Raw genomic sequence first — 22371 nt, 5'->3', positions numbered from 1 at the left:
AAGATCAGTCCTGGGTGTTCGTTCATTGGAAGGACTGATGTTGAAGCTGAAACTCCAGTACTTTGGCCACCTGATAGGAAGAACCAACTCAATGGAAAAGACCCTGAGGCTGGGAAAGATTGAAGGCAGGAGAAGAAGAGGGTAACAGAGGATGAGATGGTTGGATGGTATCACCGACTCAACGGACATGAGTTACAGCAAATTCTGGGGGACAGTGAAGGATAGCAAAGCCTGGCAAGTTGCAGTCCGTGGAGTCACAGAGTCAGACATGACTGAGTGAATGAACAACAAGATACAGATCCAAGATTCGGACTGATGGTCTGGTTTTGAACTCCCTGCCTGCTCAGGAGGAAGGGTGATGAGATGGGAGCATCTGAAAGTCCTTTCCTGATGGAGTCCCCTGAAGCCTGTCTTCCTGGAAGTTCTGTATTTTATCCATTTAGCCTCTTTCCTGCTACTTCCCCTGTCTAGCTAGTGTGGGGGAGCTGACACTTACTCATTACACATACCTGGATGGTCTCTGAATTTCCTTAATTAAAAATAAGCTGGATTCAAAAAGAGATGCCATTTTTTATTAACCCACATATTCAAGACAAACATCTTTTGGACTTCTTGTCCTGTAAACTTTTCCAAAAGCAGTAGAAAAATGTAAACTCAAGAGGTGGGTGGGGGGAGACACACTCTTTCTGACTCCTGGAACATGGCCTGTTGCTGCTGAGCCAAGATGTGGAAGCTGCATGTCATTTATTCTCACCAGACCCTCTCAAAGCAGACACTGGAATATGAGGGCACTTAAGGTGAGGCAGCAGGTCAGAAAGAAAAGAAAATTGCTGGTCATGAGATGAGTTGCTGTCCTGCTCAGAATAAATAATTTAAAGCCAAATGAGAAGCCCGAGGATTTGCAGGAGGTTGTGCTGCTCCAACCGGGTCCTCAGAGGCAATGTTTGGAACCATCACAGAAAATGTCGGACACCTGCCCAAAGTGTCCTATTTCCAGAAGGCTTGGAGCAAAACTAAACGCATTATTTTGACACTGAAACAAACACGGTGCAGCATGGATTGGAGGCTGAATCCATGCAGATTTTAAAGTCGAGATCAGGGTGCAAATGTGTTTGTGGAAGATTGTGGCGGACAGGCTCCTTCCACTGCCTTCCCAGGGCTGCCCACACTCCCAGAGGTGCAAGCCCGCATCTGCTACGTTAAGAACTTTCCAGGGGACTTCCCTGGTGGTCCAGTGGCTAAGGCTCCGAACTTGCAATGCAGGGAGCCCAGGTTTAATCCCTGGTTGGGGAACTAAATCCATAAGTCGCAACTAAGAGTTTGCATGCCACAACTAAAGATCCTGTGTGCTTGCCACTAGGACCTGGCACAGCAGACAAAATAAATATATATATATATATATTTTTAATCTAAGTATAAGTGGACCTGCGCAGTTCAAGCCCATGTTGTTCAATGGTCCACTGTAAATACTGAACAAGATAATTTTCAAAAAGCACTAGGTGCCACGAGGAACATAAGACTGAACATAAGAGTGATGGGGAGGGGTGATTTCCAGAGGTGAAGCCCTCGTGAGGAGCTGTGGCAATCTCTGGTGGCTGCAATCACCAAACTGGGGGGCTTAAAAGAAGAGTTCTAGGGGCCAGGAGTCCAAAATCAAGGTATCTGCAGACTTGGTCCCTTCCAGAGGCTCTGAGTGGGGAGTCTATTTCACACCCTCTCCTGGCTTCTGATGTTGCATTCCCTGGCTTGTGGACCCATCAGTCCAGTCTCTGCTCCATCTTCAAGTGCCCCTCTCCCTTTGTGTCTCCAAGTGTCTTACCATCTGGTAAGGACACCAGTCACTGAGTCAAGGGCCCACCCTAATCCAGTGTGACCTAACCTTAACCTGGCTACATCTGCAAAGGGCCCCCTTGGGTCTCATTAGGTCCCATTAACAGGAGGTAGTGAGGCTGAGCTGAGACGGGAGGGATAGGAGAGCATCCACCTGTAGAGCTGTGAGGACAGAGAGCTTGGGAGAAACAGCAGCGAAGCCTGGTGTCACACGATCAGAATGAACCTGGAGAGTCCTGAAACCTTATGGTTGGAACACCTGGGGGGAAGGGGCAGGAAATATGGTAGGCGATGGGGTCGTAGGTTGAGAGGGTCCACCCAGGTGTGTGAGGTGCTTGGTGCCCGCACCTTGGGCTCTGGTTAATCAGCCATCCTTGTTTGTCTAAAACTCAGAATCTTCCCAGGATGCAGAACTTTCAGTGCTAAAGCCAGGATGTCGTTGTTGTTATTTAGTCACTAAGTTGTGCTGGACTCTTCTGTGATCCTATGGATGGTAGCCCGCCAGGCTCCTCTGTCCATGGGATTCCCCAGGCAAGAATACTGGAGCGGGTGGCCATTTCCTCCTCCAGGGGACCTTTCCGACCCAGGGATAGAACCTGTGTTTCATGCCTTGGCAGGCGTATTCTTTACCACTAAGCCACTGGGGAAGTCCTAAAGCCAAGTTGGTCCCTTGCAAACTGGGATGAGCTGGTCATCATACAGCGGCCACCTCCTCACCTGTTGAGCCATCAGCATCTCAAGTTTCCATATTACTTCACAACGGACAAGTCAGAAGGGTCTCCGTTAATTGACAGCGTCCGTGTGCCTGGCCCTCTGCTGAGCATCCCCTGGCCGCCAGGGATTCAGTCTGCACAGGTGCCCTGTGAAGGAGGCACGCTTACTGTCCTTCCTCATGACCCATGCCCCTCTTTTCTACTGGCCCTCTCATTTCCTTATCAGCTTTTTGTGTTAGTGTCAGTCATCCAGTCATGTCCGACTCTTTGCAATCCTGTGGACAGCAGCCTGTCAGGTTCCTCTGTTCATGGGATTCTCCAGGCAAGAATACTTAAGTGGGTAGCCATCCCCTTCTCCGGGTTGATTTTCCTGATCCAGGGATTGAATCCAGGTCTCCTGCATTGAAGGCGGATTCTTTACCATCTGAGCCACCAGGGAAGTGAAGTGAAGTGAAAGTCGCTTGGTCGTGTCCGACTCTTTGCAACCCCAAGGACTACACAGTCTATGAAATTCTCCAGGCCAGAATACTGGAGTGGGTAGCCTTTCCCTTCTCCAGGGCATCTTCCCAACCCAGGAGTAGAACCCAGGTCTCCTGCACTGTAGGCAGATTCTTTACCAGCTGAGCTAAAAGGGAAGCCTGAGCCACCGGGGAAGTAATGATAATTATCCCTAAAGGGTAGCAGGAGTGTCAGGGTGAAGACCTAACAGTTTCCCAAACGTCCATCCAATGATCCGGCATGAGCCAGTTGCTTTGTATGTAGTCTTAGTGTTCCCACCACAGTAGGAATAGACAGTTATCATGACCTTTCTTTCATAGATGAGAAAGCAGAGGCCAGGAGAAGCCAGTTTACTTCCAAGGCCACCTAGAGAGGAAAGAAGGGCGATGGGACTTGAATCCTGCAGGTTCCTCTTATTCCGCTGCTCCTAAGCAACCGTGTGCCAAACTGATCTGTGGTCCCTTGGTTTTTCCCATGAGGACCGGTGATCTCAATATATGTATTGGGGATAAAAATTCAAATAGCATCTGATTTATGTCGCCACCTCAGAGATAATGCTGTCTCTTTGCACCCGAGGCGTGCTTGTCTTGTGTGCGAAAACAGAAAGTTATCCTGGGCTGAGACGCAATGCATGAGGTGCTCAGCTTATAAACTGGGGCGGCCCTTCACAGGAAGCGTTCTCTGAAGGCTAGAAACTGGTGTGAATCCAACCTAACTTGAAGCGCATTGGTGCTGTGGCTACAGCGCTCTTTTTGTCAAGGGCCAAGCGGAAGGAGGTACCGTGACCAGCATCTTCTGTGAAGGGGACAGCTCTCTCACGGCGCCATGCTTCCTCCACAGGCATCGCCCTCAGCGCGCTCCCCATGTACGTGAGTGAGATCTCGCCCAAGCAGATGCGCGGCTCTCTGGGGCAGGTGACCGCCATCTTCATCTGCGTCGGCGTCTTCGCGGGGCAACTGCTGGGCCTCCCGGAGCTGCTGGGAAAGGTAAGTGCGGCTTCCCAGCCAAACGCATTTCGTTCTCAGTTCATGTCACCATCCCCCATCCCCGTGTCCCTTGCCAGACGACAGGCAGTCAGAGGCGAGCCCTTCCTCCAAAACCTTGTCCCTAGCCTCAGAATTCTTGAGCACTCAAGCATTTGGTTTATTATTGGAGAAAAGTTGTTGCTAAGTTTCTTTGATTGGGTTTGATTATCTCTTTAGAAAATCAAGACTATACAAACCAATTCAAAACATACAGAATGTATTAATTCATTCGCCCAATGGCTGTTAAGAGCTCACTTAAGTTCATTTAGGCTTTGACTTTGCTTAGATAACTTATATACACGTATTTTTTTTTTTAATGGAATCACGCCATACACTGGGTTGGCTAAAATGTTTGGGTTTTCCATAATATCTTATGGAATATTTTCCATAATATTTCCAAAAGTGTTTTCCAGAATATCTTATGGAAAAACCCAAACGAACTTTTTGGCCAACCCAGTACATTCTTCTGCTACTTGCTGTCTTCATTTAATATATTTTGGGCATCTCTCCAGTTTGGCTCAGCTCTGCCTCACTCCTGAGTCTTTCTTACCCATGTGCTTAGTTGCTCCGTTGTGTCTGACTCTTTGTGACCCCATGGACTGTAGTCCACCAGGCTCCTCGATCCATGAGATTGTTTTCCAGTAAGAACACTGGAGTGGGTTGCCATTTCCTCCTCCAGGGGATCTTCCTGATCCAAGAATCGAATGCACAACTCCTGTGTCTCCTGCCTGGCAGGCGGATTCTTTACCACTGATCCATTGGGAAATATGTATTATAAAAGCACCAGATTCCAGCAGTCCTTCAGAGAGCTGAATTACTCTTAAATTGCTAGTGAGAATGTGAAATGACATGGACATTAAGGAAAAAGCATTTGGTAATTTCTCAAAAGCTAAAAATTCCTTTACCATACCTCCTATCAATTGTGCTAGCAGGCATATATCCCAGGGAAATTCAAATTAGGTTTGTACAAAAATGTATACAAATGCTTACGGCAGCTTTTTTTTTTTTTTGTAATGGCAAAAACTAGAAAGAATCTAGAATTCTTTCCCACGTTCATATCTAACCACCAGTCTTTGGTGGTTGGCTTTCGGTTTTGGAAGCAGGAAGGCCTGACTTTAAATCCCAGCACAACCATGTACTTGCTGCGTGGCCTCAGCAAGGAGGAACACCTTGCCCAGGTTGGGGTGGGGAAGGGTGTGATCAAGGGGGGCTGCCCAGAAGAGGTGGCCTCTAAACTGAGCCCTGGAGGGTGAGCAGTTAGGCAGGTGATGAGGAGGTTTGGAGAGAAGACCCCGAAGAGAAAGGGAATAACTAAAGAAAAGGCCCTGAGATGGGAATGGGGCTATGAGAGACCTGGGAGTGGCTTGGGGGCTGAGAGAAGACTGGGCATGGGGAAGGTGAGAGGTGAGGCACCTGTTCGCAGACCTGCAGAGGACTTCCTCCTGGGGCAGTAGGGAGCCCTGGGTGGCACGAAAGCAGGGGAGTGACCTAGCCAGACCTGAGTGCGAAGCTGGCTCTGGGGAGATGGGGGCAGGTGTGGGCTAGAGGGGGAGGAGTCAGAGGATGAAGAGTGACCTAACTGGGACTTGCTTTTGGCCAGGGAAGGAAGAGGTAGGAACTGAAACAGTGGCCCAGAGGAGAGAGAGGAGGGCGATGGAATCCACAGCCTTGCTGCCTGAGTGTCCGGGGAGGATGAGGGAGGGAGAATGGTGAAGATGCCTCCTAGGGAAGCAGAATCATCCCCTTCCCCCTTCCCCAAGAGAACCAGGAGGGAGGAAAATAAACCATGGCTGACAGTCAGCGTTGAATGGCCACCACTTCTGGCCATTTGAGCAGAGGAGGGCTGACCAACCCTGCCCTGGGCTGCCTTCCAGCAGGAGGCAGGCAGCAACCGAAACAAACCTAACAAACGCTCATATCAATGGTGCTTGAGTGAAGCACATCTTTAATACCGTTCATACCCGACAGCTGCTGTATGAGTGGCTCATATCTATAGGCATGGAAACATGAGCTGAGAGAGGTAAGGCATAGAACTAACTAGTAAAAAAAAAAATTGTTGGAGCTGAAGCCAGAACCTGAATCTGCCTGCCGGCACTCCTACATGTGGGGTGCATCTTACACAGTCCAGATGGGACCCTCTGGATTCTCTGGGAGTGTGACTAAGACTCTGACTCCAGTTACACCCTGTGGACCCTTTCCCTACATCACCTGCTGGGTGTCCTGCTTGTGTGCGTGTGCTAAGTCACTTCAGTTCAGTTCAGTTCAGTCACTCAGTCATGTCTGACTCTTTGCGACCCCATGAATCGCAGCATGCCAGGCCTCCCTGTCCATCACCAACTCCCAGAGTTCACTCAGACTCACGTCCATCCAGTCAGTGATGCCATCCAGCCATCTCATCCTCTGTCGTCCCCTTCTCCTCCTGCCCCCAATCCCTCCCAGCATCAGAGTCTTTTCCAATGAGTCAACTCTTCGCATGAGGTGGCCAAAGTACTGGAGTTTCAGCTTTAGCATCAGTCCTTCCAAAGAAATCCCAGGGTTGATCTCCTTCAGAATGGACTGGTTGGATCTCCTTGCAGTCCAAGGGACTTGTCCAACTCTTTGCCACCCCATGGACTGTAACCCACCAGATTCCTCTGTCCATGAGATTGTTCAGGCAAGAATACTGGAGTGGGTTGCCATTCCCTTCTCCAGAAAATCTTCCCGACACAGAGATCGAACTCACTCCTCCTCAGGCTCCTGCATTGCAGATGGATTCTTTACCACTGAGCCACTAGGGAAGCCTGGGTGTCCTACACTTCAGCTCAGTTCTGACACTATCTACCCAGACACAGTGTCAGAGTCTACAGGTCTTAAGGGTTCGGTCCCACCAGACTAATGCTAATCAAGTCCAGGTCTTTCCCTGTGCTTCTGACCTACAGGCTATAAATCACAGGTTTCTAGGACCCTTCCTTGGGCTCAATTAATTTGCAAAAGTGGCTCACAGAATTCAGGAAACCAGTTTGCTTACTACATAATGGTTTATTATAAGAGGATGTAACTCAAGAACGGCCAGATGGAAGAGCTGCCTAGGGCAAGGTGTGGGGAAAGGGTATGGGGCTTCCATGTTTTAAAAATAGGTTCACCAACCAGAAAGCCTTTCAAACCCCATCCTCTTGGGTTTTAACAGGAGGTTTCACTATAGACATGATTGAGTAAACATTGGTCATTGGCATTGAACTCAATCTCCAACCTCTCTCCCCTACCCAGATGTCTAGAGGGTGGGACCAAAAGTTCCAACTTTCTAATTAATTGGTTGATTCACCTGGCAACAAGCCGTCATCCTTAGGTGTAGTCCAAAAGTAACCTCATTGACATAAATTCATCAATTAGGAAATACCAAGGGTTTTAGGAACTCGGTGCCAGAACCACAGGACTTCCCTGGTGTCAGTGGTCAAGAACCTGCCTGCTGATGCAGAAGGCTTGTGTTGATCCCTGGGTCAGGAAGATCCTCTGAAGAAGGAAATGGCATCCCACTCCAGTATTCTTGTCTGGGAAATTCCATGGACAGAGGAGCCTGGCGGGTTACAGTGGGGTCACAAAAGGTTGGACGCAACTTAGCAACTGAGGACACACCCCAGAACCAGGACAAGGACCACAGGGGTCTTAGTCCTTTGGGGGCTGCTATTTGGGCTTCCCCAGTTGCTCAGAAGGTCAATAGTCTGCCTGCAATACAGAAAACATGGATTTGATCCCTGGGTCTGGAAGATCCCTTGGAGGAGGAAATGGCAACCCAGTCCAGTATTCTTGCCTGGAGAACTCCATGGGCAGAGGAGCCTGGCGGGCTACAGTCCATGGGGTCACAAAGAGTTGGACACGACTGAGTGACTGACAAAAATAACACAAAAATACCATAGAGCTAGGGGCTTATAAACAGCAGAAGCTTATTTCTCACAGTTCTGGAGGCTAGAAGTCCATGATCAAGGTGCCCACATGGTCAGTTTCTGGCGAGGGGCTCATCCTGCCTTGTACCCACAGCCACACTCTCACTGTATCCTCACACTGGGGAGAGAGGTCATCTCTTGTGTGTTTTCCTCTAAAGGCATTAATCCCATTCATGAGGGCTCCATCCTCATGACCTGATCACCTCCCAAAGGCCCCACTTCCTAATATTATAATCCTGGGGGTGAGGATTTCAACATATGAATTTGACGGGGTCTCATTCAGTCCAGAGCAGGTCTCAGCTCTTTTCTGAACCTCTGTCTTCTCGTTTCCTTCACTCATCCATTCACCCACTCAGTGCACTTGCTAATCACTCACTTGGGTGCTGGAGCTGCTTTGATGGTAAACATGAGCCAGGTACAGTCTGTACCCTCATCTTGCTCACCGTCTGCAGGGACTGTGTGACCTTGGACAGGTCACCCACCTCCATGAGCCAGTGTCCTCCTTGAGGAGGAATGCTTGCAAGTCCCAAATCTCCAAGCTCCACTCCAGCATAAATTCCTCCAAGGGGACATCTCTGGCAGACAGTGACTCGTTCAGCATGTCCCCAGAATGAACACCTTTCGCATACCTGTCCATGCTGTTATTTCTGCTTGCTTCTGCTTTGTCCTGTAGTAGATCATGTCTTATTGATGTGTATGTATACTAAGCCCAGAGGTTTCAAGTTGATTCACTCATTCAGAAAATATTTAGAAAGCTTCTTCTCTGGGACAGGTGTTGGGCTGGTGGCTGTTGGCCATGAGCTGAGGATTTCAGACTACTCCCTGCCTTTGCGGAGCTCACAGGAAAGACAATTAACCAGGGATCATCATGATGGGATAAAAGTAGGGCATTGTCCTAGAATAGCGGGTCCGAGATGGTTTTCTGGAAGAAATGACACTCAAACTCATGCCTTGAGGATGAATAGGACTTATCCAGGTGGGGAAGTGGTGGAGAGAGAGAGAGAGAGAGAAAAGGGAAAGCAGCAGAGCTGGGAAGGGTGTTCCAGGTGGAGGGAACAGTGTAAGTGAAGGCCCTGGCATTTGTGGAGAGGCAGAAAACCTAGGGGAACTGGAGCACCGAGAGGGAGAGGGAGGTGCTACAGAAAAGGTAACACACCTGAACAGTGAGTGTAGTGAAGGGTGAGCAAGATGAAGAGGCTCAGTGGAGACTGTAGACCTGTGCAGTGAGGGTAGACAGGTACTGCTATTTCCCCGACAGGTACTTGACTGTCTCTTGTGTGTGTTAGCCGCTCAGTCATGTCTGACTCTTTGTGACCCTATGGACTATAGCCTGCCAGACTCCTCTGTCCATGGAATTTACCAGACAAGAATATTGCAGTTGGTAGCCATTCCCTTCTACAGGGTATCCTCCCAACCCAGGGATGGAACCCAGGTATCCTGTATTACAGGTAGAATCTTTACCATCTGAGCCGCCAGGAAAACCTCTACTTGACTAAGGTGATAGCATTTACAGTGAAAGCCACTCAGTCGTGTCTGACTCTTTATGACCTCATGGACTATACAATCCATGGAATTCTCCAAGCCAGAATACTGAAGTGGGTAGCCTTTCCCTTCTCCAGGGGATCTTCCCAACCCAGGGATCAAACCCAGGTCTCTCACATTGCAGGCGGATTCTTTACCAGCTGAGTCATATCTAATTTTCAAGAGAAGCTAGAAGTCTGAATTTTTATGTCACATTTCTTGATTTTTAAATAACTGAAAATTGTTTGGGTTTGGGTCAGCCTGTGGGCCATTTTTTCATATTCTTTGATGGGGACTTGTGTGCCTATGGAGGTTTATCTTTGTCGAAGAGCAATGAGAAATCCTTGACAGGTTGAAGTACGGCAATAACAGAGTAAGATAAGCACTTTAAAATAAAGACTTTTGGGGAAAGGACTGGATCCCAACAAAGCCCAGGGAAATTGCACTGGTCCAGAGGAGAGATGCTGGGAGCATGGATTAGAGTGATAGCGGTAGGCAAGGAATGGGTGGGTGAGATGGCTTAGGCAGTGATGGGATGTAGGGCCTGAGGGAAGAGGAGTCAAGGATAATTCTGGGTTCTGGCATATCACTCAGGTAGCATGGCAGTAGCAGATGCTAAAATAAGGAGCCCTGGAGGAGAAGCAACTTTGCAGGGATTCATTGAAATGAATTGCCCAAGTCACAGAGCAACTTAAAAGCAGAACTGATTCAAGACCCAGGTACCTGGGCTTCCAGGAGGGGGTTGTCTCTCCTGGCAGCAACAAAGCTCACAAGCACGATGCGGCCAAGGAGCACAGCACCCATGCCCACTTTCTGACCCCAAGCCAGCTGAGAAGATAATGCTCTTCATCCTTGTAGACTGTCTTTTCCCATCAGATTGGATTTATTTCAGATAATCTTGGAGGATACGTGAGTAACTCAGTGAATGTCTTTTTTTGTTGTTTTTTTCATATTCATGCTCAGGGAAGATGGATTTGGGGCTTCTAATACAGGAAAGGATGTCAAATGGTAAATTTTCTTTCATCTCTTTGGGGATTTGCAATACTCCAGCCAAGTGAGATCCACAGTTATTTCACTAAGTGTCAGCGTTTCATTTTCTCTATTTTAATCGAATTTCATTTACCTTCAAAGAGACGACTGAGTTTCTAAAAGAGAATTAAAGAGAGAAAAGCTGTGCTTCAATACAGGCAATTGCTCTGAAAGGCAGAGGCTGGAGGAAGTAGCAAGAAGGCTTTTAGAACAGACTCCAGAAGGCAAAAGAGGGAAATAAATGTAGGAATTAATGCTGGTGCCTTGAATTTAATCAAAGATGCCTCATAAAACACTGTGGGATTGAACATTTATGTGACATTTTATATTTCCAAAGAATATTTCAAAAAGCATATTAATTAGCTATTTCTCCTAAAATGATAAAGAAGAAAGGAACTGAGATAAAACTTGTAGGCAGGAGTGTAGGGAGATATGGGAACAGCTTCAGGCCCATGAATTAATGGTTTCATATGCCTGGGAGAGCATTCGTTCCAGATGAGGATGCAGCCAAGAAAGAAGTGGGAGCTCGGGGTTCATCAGTGCTCCAGTGGGGACACGCTTCACACACGACTTCCGTCCAGTTGGTTCCTTTGCACAAATGTTTAGTGCTTAGCTTGAAACACTAGGGAAATGAAAAAAGGAAATAAAGCAACTTGACATTCTGCCGTGTTAGGGAAGGCAGCTACATCTATTACTGTCTATTTTTATCTGTTATGCAATAGAGATAACATTGTGCTTAGCTTCGTGTTTTGCTTTTTAAAAAATCACCATCCTATCAAAGTCATTTCTCTCATAAACCCATTTTCAGTGTTACATTATATTCCATCACAAAGGTGTGCTATAGCTATTGCCCATTATTGAATGCTTTTGCTGTTCCTGAATTTACATTAACATGAACCATATGGAAACAGATATTTTTCATAAATCTCTCAACTCCTTTCTTTTAACTTGCTTGATTTTTATGATTATGTTGCATCCATATCTATTCTTCCACAGTACAGAAGAAATTGATAAATAAAAACATTAAAATGTCTATATCTCACCATTGCTAGATAAACACTTTAATAGTTTCAAAGGCTTTTTCACATTTTTTTTAATTTTAAATTTTTTAAAAAAATTGGAACATAATTGCTTTATAGAATTGTGTTGGTTTCTGTCAAACATCAGCATGAATCAGTCATAGGGAAATATTTATTTGATTTTTGTGCTGTTCCAGATCCTAGTTGTGGCATATACTCCCTGACCAGGGATTGAACCTGGGCCCCCCTGCATTGGGAGTGCAGAGTCTTAGCCACTGGCCCACCAAGGAAGCCCCTTCTGTTGTTTTTTAATCAGATGAATTTATATACACACACACAAACACATTTGGTTCATTACATTCATAACCTTTTGCAAGCTGATTATTTCACAACACAATGTTGTGAACAAGTCATTAAAATAATTTGTCAAGATAATTTTAATAATAGTTGTACATTATTCTGAGTTACCATAATTTGTTCCATTATTCTTTTATTTGCTGGACATTTCAATTGTATTTCTTATTGAAACACTGAATTTTTAAACTTAGGATGAACAATCTACATAAATCATTATTCAAATCTCTATTTGTGTGGTTTAGCACCCTAAAAATGAAAACAACAGTTCAAAGAATATACATTTATCTAAGGCTTTTAGGAATATGAAATCTTTCTCCAAAGGCCACCTCAATTTGCTTTCCCACCAGCAGCACACAAGGGCACACGGTGTCATTATGTTTTTGTCATCCGTAGCATTTAAATAACTTGGATATTTGATAGGCAAAAGCAATATAGTGTTGCTTTAGAATCAATAGCATTTTGTGTTTCTGTGCTTATTAGCAAGGTTGGGTATTTCATAAGTGCATTAGTTTTCTGTTGGGGCTGTAACAAATCACCACAAATGAGATGGAAATTTATTCTTGGACCCCAGAAGTTCAAAAGTGTTGCAGGAAGGGGGCCTCCTTCCAGGGCCCAAGAGTGGGCTCTTGTCTAATAATCAGAAATGAATTGTCCAAAGAGACACACGTGCTGACAAAACAAGAGACTTTATTGGGAAGGGGCACCCGGGTGGAGAGCAGCAGGGTAAGGGAACCCAAGGGAACTGCTTGGCCATGTGGCTCACAGTCTCGGGTTTATGGTGATGGGATTAGTTTCTGGGTTGTCTCTGGCCAATCATTCTGACCAGGGTCCTTCCTAGCGGTGCAGGCATCGCTCGGGCCAAGATAGATTCCAGTGAGAAGGATTCTTGGAAGTTGGTAAGACTTATGGGCTGGCATCTCCTTTTTCCTTTTGACCTTTTCTGAATTATTCCTGTTGGTGGTAGCTTGTTAGTTCCAAGTTCCTTACCAGGACCTCCTCCTGTAAGATTACTCTTGCAAGTGGTTACTGTCGGATCTGACCAAGGCAGGTGGTTTCAGTCAGCAGTTCCCCTTAAAAAACTGGTTTCACTGGGATGATTTCAAGGTGTCAGAAAGTCTGGGCCCTTCTGAGGAGGAGGAGCCTATTCCTGTCTCTTCCAGCTCTGGTGGTTGCCGGCATTCCTTGGCTCGTGGCCCCGTTGCTCCCGTCTCTGACTCTGTGATCACACCGCCTCCTTCTCTCCTTTCTTTGGTCACATTTCCCTTTGTCTCTGTCAACTGAAAAAAAAAAAAATTCACAGCCTAAAAGTTGAGAGCTATGTTTTATTCTGTGGACATTCTTAGGACTTCAAGCCTGGGAGATAGCATCTCAACCTGAGAAAATTGCTGAGGAGGCAAGGAAAGAGCTGAAATATATAGGAGTTTTTGCAACAAAGGGCAGGAAGTAGAAACATCCAAAGATTATTGCTAATTAAAAAAAAACAATTGTCCCAAGTTAAGGAATTTGCTCTTTTATGTATGGTAAGATGTAAGAGTCTGGGCTCACTGAACTCATTCCTTTGGTATGTACCTCAGCCATCTGGGGTCAACATCCTGTGTTTTCCCATCCTGAGCTTCTTCAGGGTTTACCATCAGAGGTGGCTGCAGTCCTGAAGAAAGCTAGATGGTGGACAGTCCTTGTTTCTGTTTCAAGTCCCCTCAGGGCTCACTGTCATTGGGTGACAGTCAATGGCTACATTCACTGATTGGCCGTGACATCCTTTATATACTGATATGGCAGGCATCATGCTTAGTTCACGCCTCCTTCTTATAAGAACACCTGTGATTGCGGCCCAGCTAACTCAGGATGATCTTCCCATCTGGAGATCTTTAACTGCAAAAAAATGTTTTGCCACGTAATTTGATATTCACAGTTCCAGAGATTAGAATACAGGCGTCTTTGAGGAGTTCATTACCAATGCTAATGACTCTCTTAGTAATTTTTACAACCTCTTTTGCTTTCATTAACCTTTTGATATATTTGTGGCATATATTTTTATGGCTTGGTTTATTTTTACATTTAATTTCCTTTTTATTTTCAATGTATGGATTTTTAAAATATATCTTTAAATATAACGAAGTCTTTCTTTTCCTTTGAGATTTCTTCCACTGGTTTTTATCTTAGAAATACAATGAATTTTTATCTGTATTTATATGTGGGTCATGTATGGTATTAGTTTTTACATTTAATTCTTAAAATCTTTTGACTAATTTTAGAATGTTGTGTGAAGCATTTGCACTTATCTTTGTCCCACCTCTCTTGCCACTTGTTCCTAAACTACTCTTTAATCCAAGCGTTTCCTCTGTTGACTTTTGAGGTTTCTTTAGTGCACATTATATTCACAGTATACATGAGTTTGTGCTTCTGGGCCATCCACTTTGTTCCTTCATTTCTATTCTAGTGTTCATACTTTGTTTGCACGATCGTAACGTTATTATATGTTTAATATTGTCCCTGCTAGTGTTGATTTTCAAAACTGTGCTGGAAACATTCACTTGTATATTCTCCCATGGGAACTTTAAAACTATTTCCTCATTTTCAACACCAAAAAGTCTTTGAAGCTGTGACTGGAATTGTGTTAAACTGTTTGAACCCAATTAAGATTGTTTTTCATAACTCACTATTTCCACTGAGAAACACATGATGCCTTCCTCTTTATCTAGATTTTCTTATTATCACTCAGCTATTTTTATTGCTATTGTATTTCTAACTAAGCAAAAGGGGGATTAATTTTTTGTTAATTATAGTTATCTTATTTTTGCTGCTATTGGAGTTTTTTTCCATTACGTTTGGTTGTTAACAAAATATGGGAAAACTACTGATTATATATGTTAGTCTGGAACTCTCTTTTAATTTCTTATACTTTTTGGTTGCTTATTTGTTTATCCAGACAATTCAAATGAGTGATTACTGATAGCATCTGTAAAGACTGACAGTTCTGTCTCTTCCTTTCTGATAATTAATCTCTCCTTTTTTTTTTTGTTTTACTGACGTTCATGTCTAATTGCCTTGACCAGGCTATGTTAATAATGTTGACTTCAGGGGGCATCTTTGTTTTCCCTATTTTACTGGAAATACTTATTGTGTTTCATCATTAATTTAAATATGTTAATTTTTCAATTTAAAGTGGATATTATTTATCTTGGTTAGGAATTATATATGTCATCTTAGTTTCTATAGACTATCAGCAATGTGGAAAATATCTTCTAGTTTTTATTAGGCTAATGATGCTTCTTTGTTACCTGACAATCAATTATTAGATATGGTATACTATTAGAATGCCTTGTGTGAAACCATCCTCACATCCCTGGGATATATCTTTATTGGTCACTATCAAACATCTTTTAAATGTTGTTGAATTCGATTCATTAGTGTCTTATTTAGATTTATATACTTACAGCCAGAGGTGAGATTTATGTAGACTTTTAATGTTTAATCTATATTTTTAAAATCTCTTCATCTTTTACTCATCCTCAGTTTAGTTCAGTCACTCAGTCGTGTCCAACTCTTTGCAACCCCATGGGCTGCAACACGCCAGGCCTCCCTGTCCATCACCAACTCCTGGAGTTTGCTCAAACTCATGTCCTTTGAGTTGGTGATGCCATCCAACCATCTCATTCTCTGTCGTCCCCTTCTCCTCCTGCCTTCAATCTTTCCCAGCATCAGGGTCTTTCCAAATGAGTCAGCTCTTCGCATCAGGTGGCCCAAGTATTGGAGCTTCAGCTTCAACATCAGTCCTTCCAATGAATATTCAGGACTGATTTCCTTTAGGATAGACTGGTTGGATCTCCTTTTAGTCCAAGGGATTCTCAAGAGTCTTCTTCAACACCACAGTTCAAAAGCATCAATTCTTTGGTGCTCAGCTTTCTTTATGGCCCAACTCTCACATCCATACATGACCACTGGAAAAACCATAGCCTTGACTAGACGGACCTTTGTTGGCAAAGTAATATCTCTGCTTTTTAATATGCTGTCTAGGTTAGATGATATCATATAACATTAGTAATTGAAGTATCAAAAGACCTCACTAGTAAAACCATCGCAATCTAGTCTTTCCAGAAAGAAATTCTTGGAGGATATTCTATCAGTTTCTTCTTTAATTAACAGTCTGTCTGCTTTTGAATCTGTTTTTAAAATTGCTGCCTTTTCAATAAAATCATTCATTTCATTGCAACATTCAAATATATACACACGAATATACATACAACTAAGCTTTTTCTTTTTTAGTGCTTTTTAAAAATAATTTTAAAAAGAATTTATGGATCTTCGTTGCTGCGTGGGCTTTTCTCTAGTTGTGAAAAGAGCAGTGACTACTCTCTAGCTGCAGGGCAAGAGCTGCTCCTTTCAGTAGCTTCTTTTGCGGCGGATCAGGGCCTCTGGGGCTCACAGTCTTCGGTATTTGCAGCACCTGGGCTCAGTAGTTGAGGCTCCCAAGTTCTAGAGTACAGCTCAATAGTTGTGGCACACAGGCTTAGTTGCTCCGTGACGTGTGGGATCTTCCCGGATCAGGGATTGAACCTGTATCTCCTGCACTGGCGGGCAATTGCTTACCGCTGAGCCACCGGGGAGCCCCACATACAACTGTGTTTTAATATCCTTATGCCTATTCTTTATATCCTCTCTTTTGATTGAATTTTGTTTATTTGATTGTTGCTCTCACTCAGATAACATTTTTGAAAGGTAACATCTGATTTTCTTTGCAAGGCTAAACTGTTATCCATTTTATTGCTTTCCAGTTTTATTGATTTCTGCTTTGTCCCATTCCTATTCATACATTTTTTTGTTTGAACACAGGTCTGCCAATATTCTGAAAAATTTTTAGTATGTCAGTTTCTCAATGTTACTGTTTCTACATGATTTTTCATTTTGATTCCATACTCCAAACAATTAATTAGAATAATGTTTTCAATTCCCAGTAGATGTGTCTTTGTTCTTGTCACTCACTGTGATTTTTATTTTGTTGTGTAAGTAGAAAGTAACCCTTAAATTTCTCCTATGGGGAACATGTTAAGGTTATTCTGTGGCTGGCTTGCAACCAACCTTTGTAAATATTCCATGTTTGCTTAAGGACAGTAGCTCTTTCTTGGCACATTATATGCAGAACTAGTATTAATGACTGTGATTTCATCACAATAATTATTGTTAATCTCCAAAATACTAAGGACCTTATACTGGAAATCCACAAGAGATTAAAAAGAGGAGAGAAAATATGATTCTATCATAGCAGAATGAACTCCAGAGGGCGGGGCACAGAGCGCCCCCCTGTAGCTCTAGTTCTGGGGTCACGCTGCCTGAATCTGCCTTCCAGTCTCAGCACACACAGCTGTGGAACTTTGAATAAGTTTCGGAGCCTCTCTTAGCCATTGCCTTACCTATTCAATGAAATTACAATGACACCTGGTTCTTGAGGGCTTTTGCAAGGCTTAAAGAGGGAAATAGATGTCAAGCGCTTTGAAACAGGACCTGGAACCGATGCTAAATAGATGTCAGCCAAGATCTCATTTAACTCATGTAATAGTTCTTGGAAATAGATATTATTACTTTCTGTGTTAAAGATTAAAGGTTCAGTCTCAGAGAGGTTTAATAATGACCCCAAATAGCTATAGCGAGAAGGCAGGAGAGCCTGGTAGGAGCCCGAGATTCCTGGCTTTGAAGCCATGACCTCGTGCTTTAGGACCTGCAGAGCAGATGGGGAGCAGGCGGAGGCACCCCAAAGCTTAGAGTCCTGGCATAGGAAGTCGGGCAGTCAGGCAGGCTGTCCTGTCAAAAGAAGTACACAACAGCACTTCTTTTCTATAAGCTTTTCATCTTGGACTCTCTGTACTTCATCCAAGCACGGGGAGAAAGGACAGTTTGATTCTTATCAAAATATGAGAAGACACATATTCATCCACGTTAAAGTAGTTGCAAACAGTCCAACAGCATTTTCACCTGATGAGACTCTTCATGTCTCCAGTAACTGAGAAATCACACCTTTTCTCTTTGAAATGAAGAATCTCACTCAGGGCATGGCTCAGATGTTTTCTGTAGAAGAAGAAAATGTTCTGGTGGGCTGGGAGCACCCACAGGATGAGTTTCCTTTGATGGAAACTAGGGAAAAAGAAAATTAGAGACTGTCACATCTTCATCCTTCCTGCCACTTCAGAGTTCCTCACAGGGTGATGCCCGGTCTCCTTCAGACAACCTTCTGAGCTCTGAATTTTCTCTTTTAGATAATTCAAGCTTTCTGGTGGGGCAGTGTGGGTCCCATTAGCTTCCTGGGTCTCATTCAATCTCCCTCTCCAGCAATAGGAAAAGGAATTGTTCCTTAGCCTCTGTGTATCTTTGTTAGTAAAATGGGGATAAGTGTGCACAGCTCACTTGAGTTGTGAAAATTAGACGCAGTGATACACAGTTCTTAGGACTCGCTCCCTAGTTGGCTCCATTTGGGTTCACTTCGTGCAGGCTATATGCTGGACGCCCTCACCACATCACCTCTCTCCCGTGAGACACTAGAGTTAGCTGTTCCCACATCAGTCTTCAGGCTTCCCAGGTCACTCAGTGGTAAAGAACCCGCCTGCCAAGGCAGGAGACGCAGGAGATGTGGGTTTGATCCCTGGGTTGGGAAGATCCACTGGAGGATGAAATGGCAAGCCACTCTGGTATTCTTGCCTGTAAAATCATATGGACAGAGGAGCACGCACACACCTCAGTCTTCTGCAAAAGCTACTCCTCTCTTAGGAAGTTGGCTGGGTCTGCTGTGGAATCGAGTGGTTGTCCATGTGGTGGTCTTTCCCAAGAACTGAGGTCTGAGGTCTTAGCTCTTCGTATCATCATAGATCTGACGGTGGGGTCTGTGACACTGAGTTGCTCCCTAAATGTCGAGGGAATGCACAAAATTTTCTTGACGTTGGAATGATGAATGCCCCAGTTCATGAATTTTCTAATGCTTCTTTGCTCCTGAGAACACAAACAGACCCCCAGGCTTATCTGCTGTGATGTGTGTGGGCAAGCGGCAGGCCACGGAGTACTGCACCGTGGCTTGTGCGGTCCCCTCTCCTGACCTCGAGGTCTTCATGTCTAAAAGGAGGGGCCTTTATAGACGTCACTGCAGGGCTCCTGTCTGCTCTGACTTCTACGTGATGGTTAATGCTCTGGGTGACGTGTGACCCTGGGCGCCGCAGCCCCCAGTCAGCTCGGCTGGTATCTCAGTCTGCAAGCAAGGAAGGTTGAAGGGATACAAAGATGAATTTAATTGGTCTTGAAGCCATGTCATCTGGAATTTTAAAGACAGTCTCTGAAGCTTGCTTTAACTTTGCTATTCTGTCTTCAAGACAGCTGCAGGGAAAAACAATTAGCCCAGCTGCCCTCTGAGTAGGTGGCCTGGAGTGGGTGTTGGAGGGGAGAGAGAATTCCCTGAGCCCCATGAAGGGAGAGATGGGCAGCTCTGGAGGTTTGCTTGGTCATAAGGTTCGTGCCCTGTGGTTTACGTGGCCCCAGCAGTCAGGCTTCTCAGACGGTAAAGTGTCTGCCTGTAATGCGGGAGACCTGGGTTTGATCCCTGGGTCGGGAAGATCCCCTGGAGAAGGAAATGGCAACCCACTCCAGTACTCTTGCCTGGAAAATTCCATGGATGGAGGAGCCAGGTAAGCTACAATCCATGGGGTCGCAAAGAGTCAGACATGACTGAGCACCTTCCTAACAGCCAGGCTGGTATGCCTCGGAGGGAACAGTTCAGCAAAGGTCAGGCAGAGAGCAAGGTCATTGCATTATCAGACCTGGGCTCCAAGCTCCAAAAGTTCACATTTGCTATGGGTTTGTTTTACCTGTTAATTCAGGAAATCCATGAAATAACCCTACAGATTAGGTGCGGTCTGTATCATCCCCATTTCACAGATGAGAACACTGAGGCAGAGAGAGCTGTACAGATGTGCTCAAGATCACACAAGTAATGAGCTGTGGAGCTGGGGTTTGAAGACGGGTTGCTAAAATTCCTGCTGTTTTGGCCTTGGCCTGTCTCGGACAGAACCCAGCTAAACAGAAATATTTATAAAAAATGCTCCCTACCCACAGCCAGCTCTTACTATCTGGCTGGTCTATAACACTTTCTCTTCAACAAATCCTTCTGAACACCACTGGTGCCCCCTCATCACCTCCAGGAGTTAGGCCATTTCATCATCATCTCTGTCTCACAAGGCTGTTGGAAAGACAAGAAGGTGGATCTGAAATGCCTTGTGATCTGCACATTGCGATACAGGCGTGCAAAGGGATCACGTCACCTGCAGCCTCCAGAGCTCTGTGTGCAATGGCTCATCCTCCCTGGGGCAGTGCCATCATTAGACCCATTTCTCAGATGGGGAGAACAAGTCTCAGGGTGATTCAGTGCCTGACTCTGGTTTGCACAACTGCTGAGGAGGTTGGTACCCTCAGATCCTGGCTACCAGGCCCAGCCCCATCACTTCCACCATGTAACAGCCACTATGTCTTGGAAACAGATCCTGAGTCACCTCATGCGGACCCCACCATCACCCTGGGATGGGGGTAAGCCTTACAGGGGTGGTCCGAGGAGGCTCCTGGGGGCTGTACCTCCAAGATGGCAGCTCAGTCCCACCCTGACATTTGATTTGCTCGACTGCCTTGTACTCGATGCCTCTGAACCCCAGGCCCCCCACAGGGAGTCTCAGGATGGTCCTGCATTCACACAGTGGAGCAGAAAGACTGGAATTTGCAAAATGCTTTCCCTGTACTGAGCAGTGGGCTTCATCCACATCATCTCACTTAAATTTGCCTCAACCTGGGAAGTAGGTTCTATCATCATCCCATTTTGCAGATTGTAAAATGGAGACTCAAAGGGGAAACCCTGCCCAGAGCTATCTGGCCAGTGATCTTGGACATGATTTGAACCTGGGGAGGCATTAGGAGTGTGTTATCATATGTGAGACCCCCGAGCACACTGCTTGGTCCTTCCTTTCCCCTCGGTGAGGACAGGAGTAGCCAGTTCACTTGTCATCCTTGGCGCATGTGCCCTTCACCCAGAAGTTTCACAGAAGATGCTATTGAATAAATGGGTCAAAGCGCTTCCCTCATTTCCAAAGGTGTCATCCTATTTCAGGAACCGAATTGAGTTCTTCACTGACATTGTCTGATGTGATCCCCAAAACACACAGCAATCCTCTAGGATGCGACTACTATTATTACATCCATCTTGCAGATGAGCAAACTGAGTCCATAGAATTTGGAGAACTTGCCCAAGACTACCCTCTAGCAGGAGTCCTGGCCAGGACTCAGCTCAGGCAGTCTGGCCCAGACCCTCACTTGTATCACCCTGTCTGCCTATAACCAAAGCCGTCTAGCCCAGGACTCTCACTTTACAGAGAACCTCTGCCCAAGACCTAGATCACAAAATATGGGGCTCTCTTGAGTCCTTCAGCTAGAGGCAGCCTGCCGTCGGGCACCCTCTAGTATCTGCAGCCAGCAGGAGCCCAGGCCATTTGGACTTTGTCTACTGATGATGTGTTCATTCATCTGACATTTATTGAGTTCCTACTGGGTGCCTGGCACTGTTCTAGGCTCTATTCAGAAGAAAACAAAACAGACAAGAACCACTGCCCTCATGAACCTTGCATTTTCATGGAGGACACAGATCAGAGACAAATAAATATTTAAAGCTGGGCAGTAATGAATTCTGTGAAACAAAGCAGAGGGGAGGTGGCGAGGGCAGGATTTAGATATAGAAATACGGGTAGTTGGATGATGCTAAAAGTTAGATGGGTTAGAATGAGAGATTGGGCCCCAATTCAGGCCACTTTAGCAAGCGGGAAGATACTTCTGGGGCCGAGATGCATATGAAGCATGGGAGCATAGAGACAAATTGCTAGAGGAAGAATCCTAGCCTTTTCCCAGAGATGCCTCTGTAGGAACCTCATCTAATCTGGCTTTGTCCCTCTCCTTGCTGGTCTCAGTTTCTGTATCTAGAAAATGGGCACAATAATACTCATTTCATAGGGCTATCTATATAAGCATTAGAAAAGCTGCTACATGGAAAAGTGCTTATTGCCTAGTTTTGTAAATGTTAATAGTTGCCACCTGGCCGGGCAATGGATCCCGTGTTCAGCAAATGAAGCCTAAATTCCTCAGCTTGGCACCCAAGGCCCCTGAACTGGGGCCCAGTATGTCATTCTAATCCACCTAACCACTTGTTCATTCGCTAAGTCATGTCTAACTCTCTGCGACCCCATGAACTACAGCATGCCAGGCTTCACTGTCCATCACTGTCTCCCTGAGTTTGCTCAAACGCATTCCGTTGAGTCAGTGATGCCATCCAACCATCTCATCCTTTGCCACTCCCTTCTCCTCTTGCCCTCAATTTTTCCCACTTCAGGGTCTTTTCCAATGAGTTGGCTCTTTGCATCAGGTGGCCAAAATATTGGAGCTTCAGCTT

General features: G+C 45.3%; 1 protein-coding gene across 1 annotated transcript in view; it reads left to right on the top strand.

Annotated features, from left to right (window-relative positions):
- SLC2A9 (solute carrier family 2 member 9) overlaps positions 1–22371 on the top strand; it is a 245638-nt gene that overhangs the window by 79014 nt on the left and 144253 nt on the right. The window contains exon 7 of the mRNA XM_018049726.1: positions 3882–4027. Within this exon, the coding sequence (XP_017905215.1) occupies positions 3882–4027 (146 nt within the window). The remainder of the gene's footprint in view (positions 1–3881; positions 4028–22371) is intronic.

This window comes from Capra hircus, chromosome 6, assembly GCF_001704415.2.
Source record: "Capra hircus breed San Clemente chromosome 6, ASM170441v1, whole genome shotgun sequence".
NCBI classification, from domain to species: Eukaryota; Metazoa; Chordata; class Mammalia; order Artiodactyla; family Bovidae; genus Capra; species Capra hircus.
The sequence above is the reverse complement of the archived record's forward strand: the minus strand, read 5'-3'. Positions and strand labels throughout refer to the sequence as shown.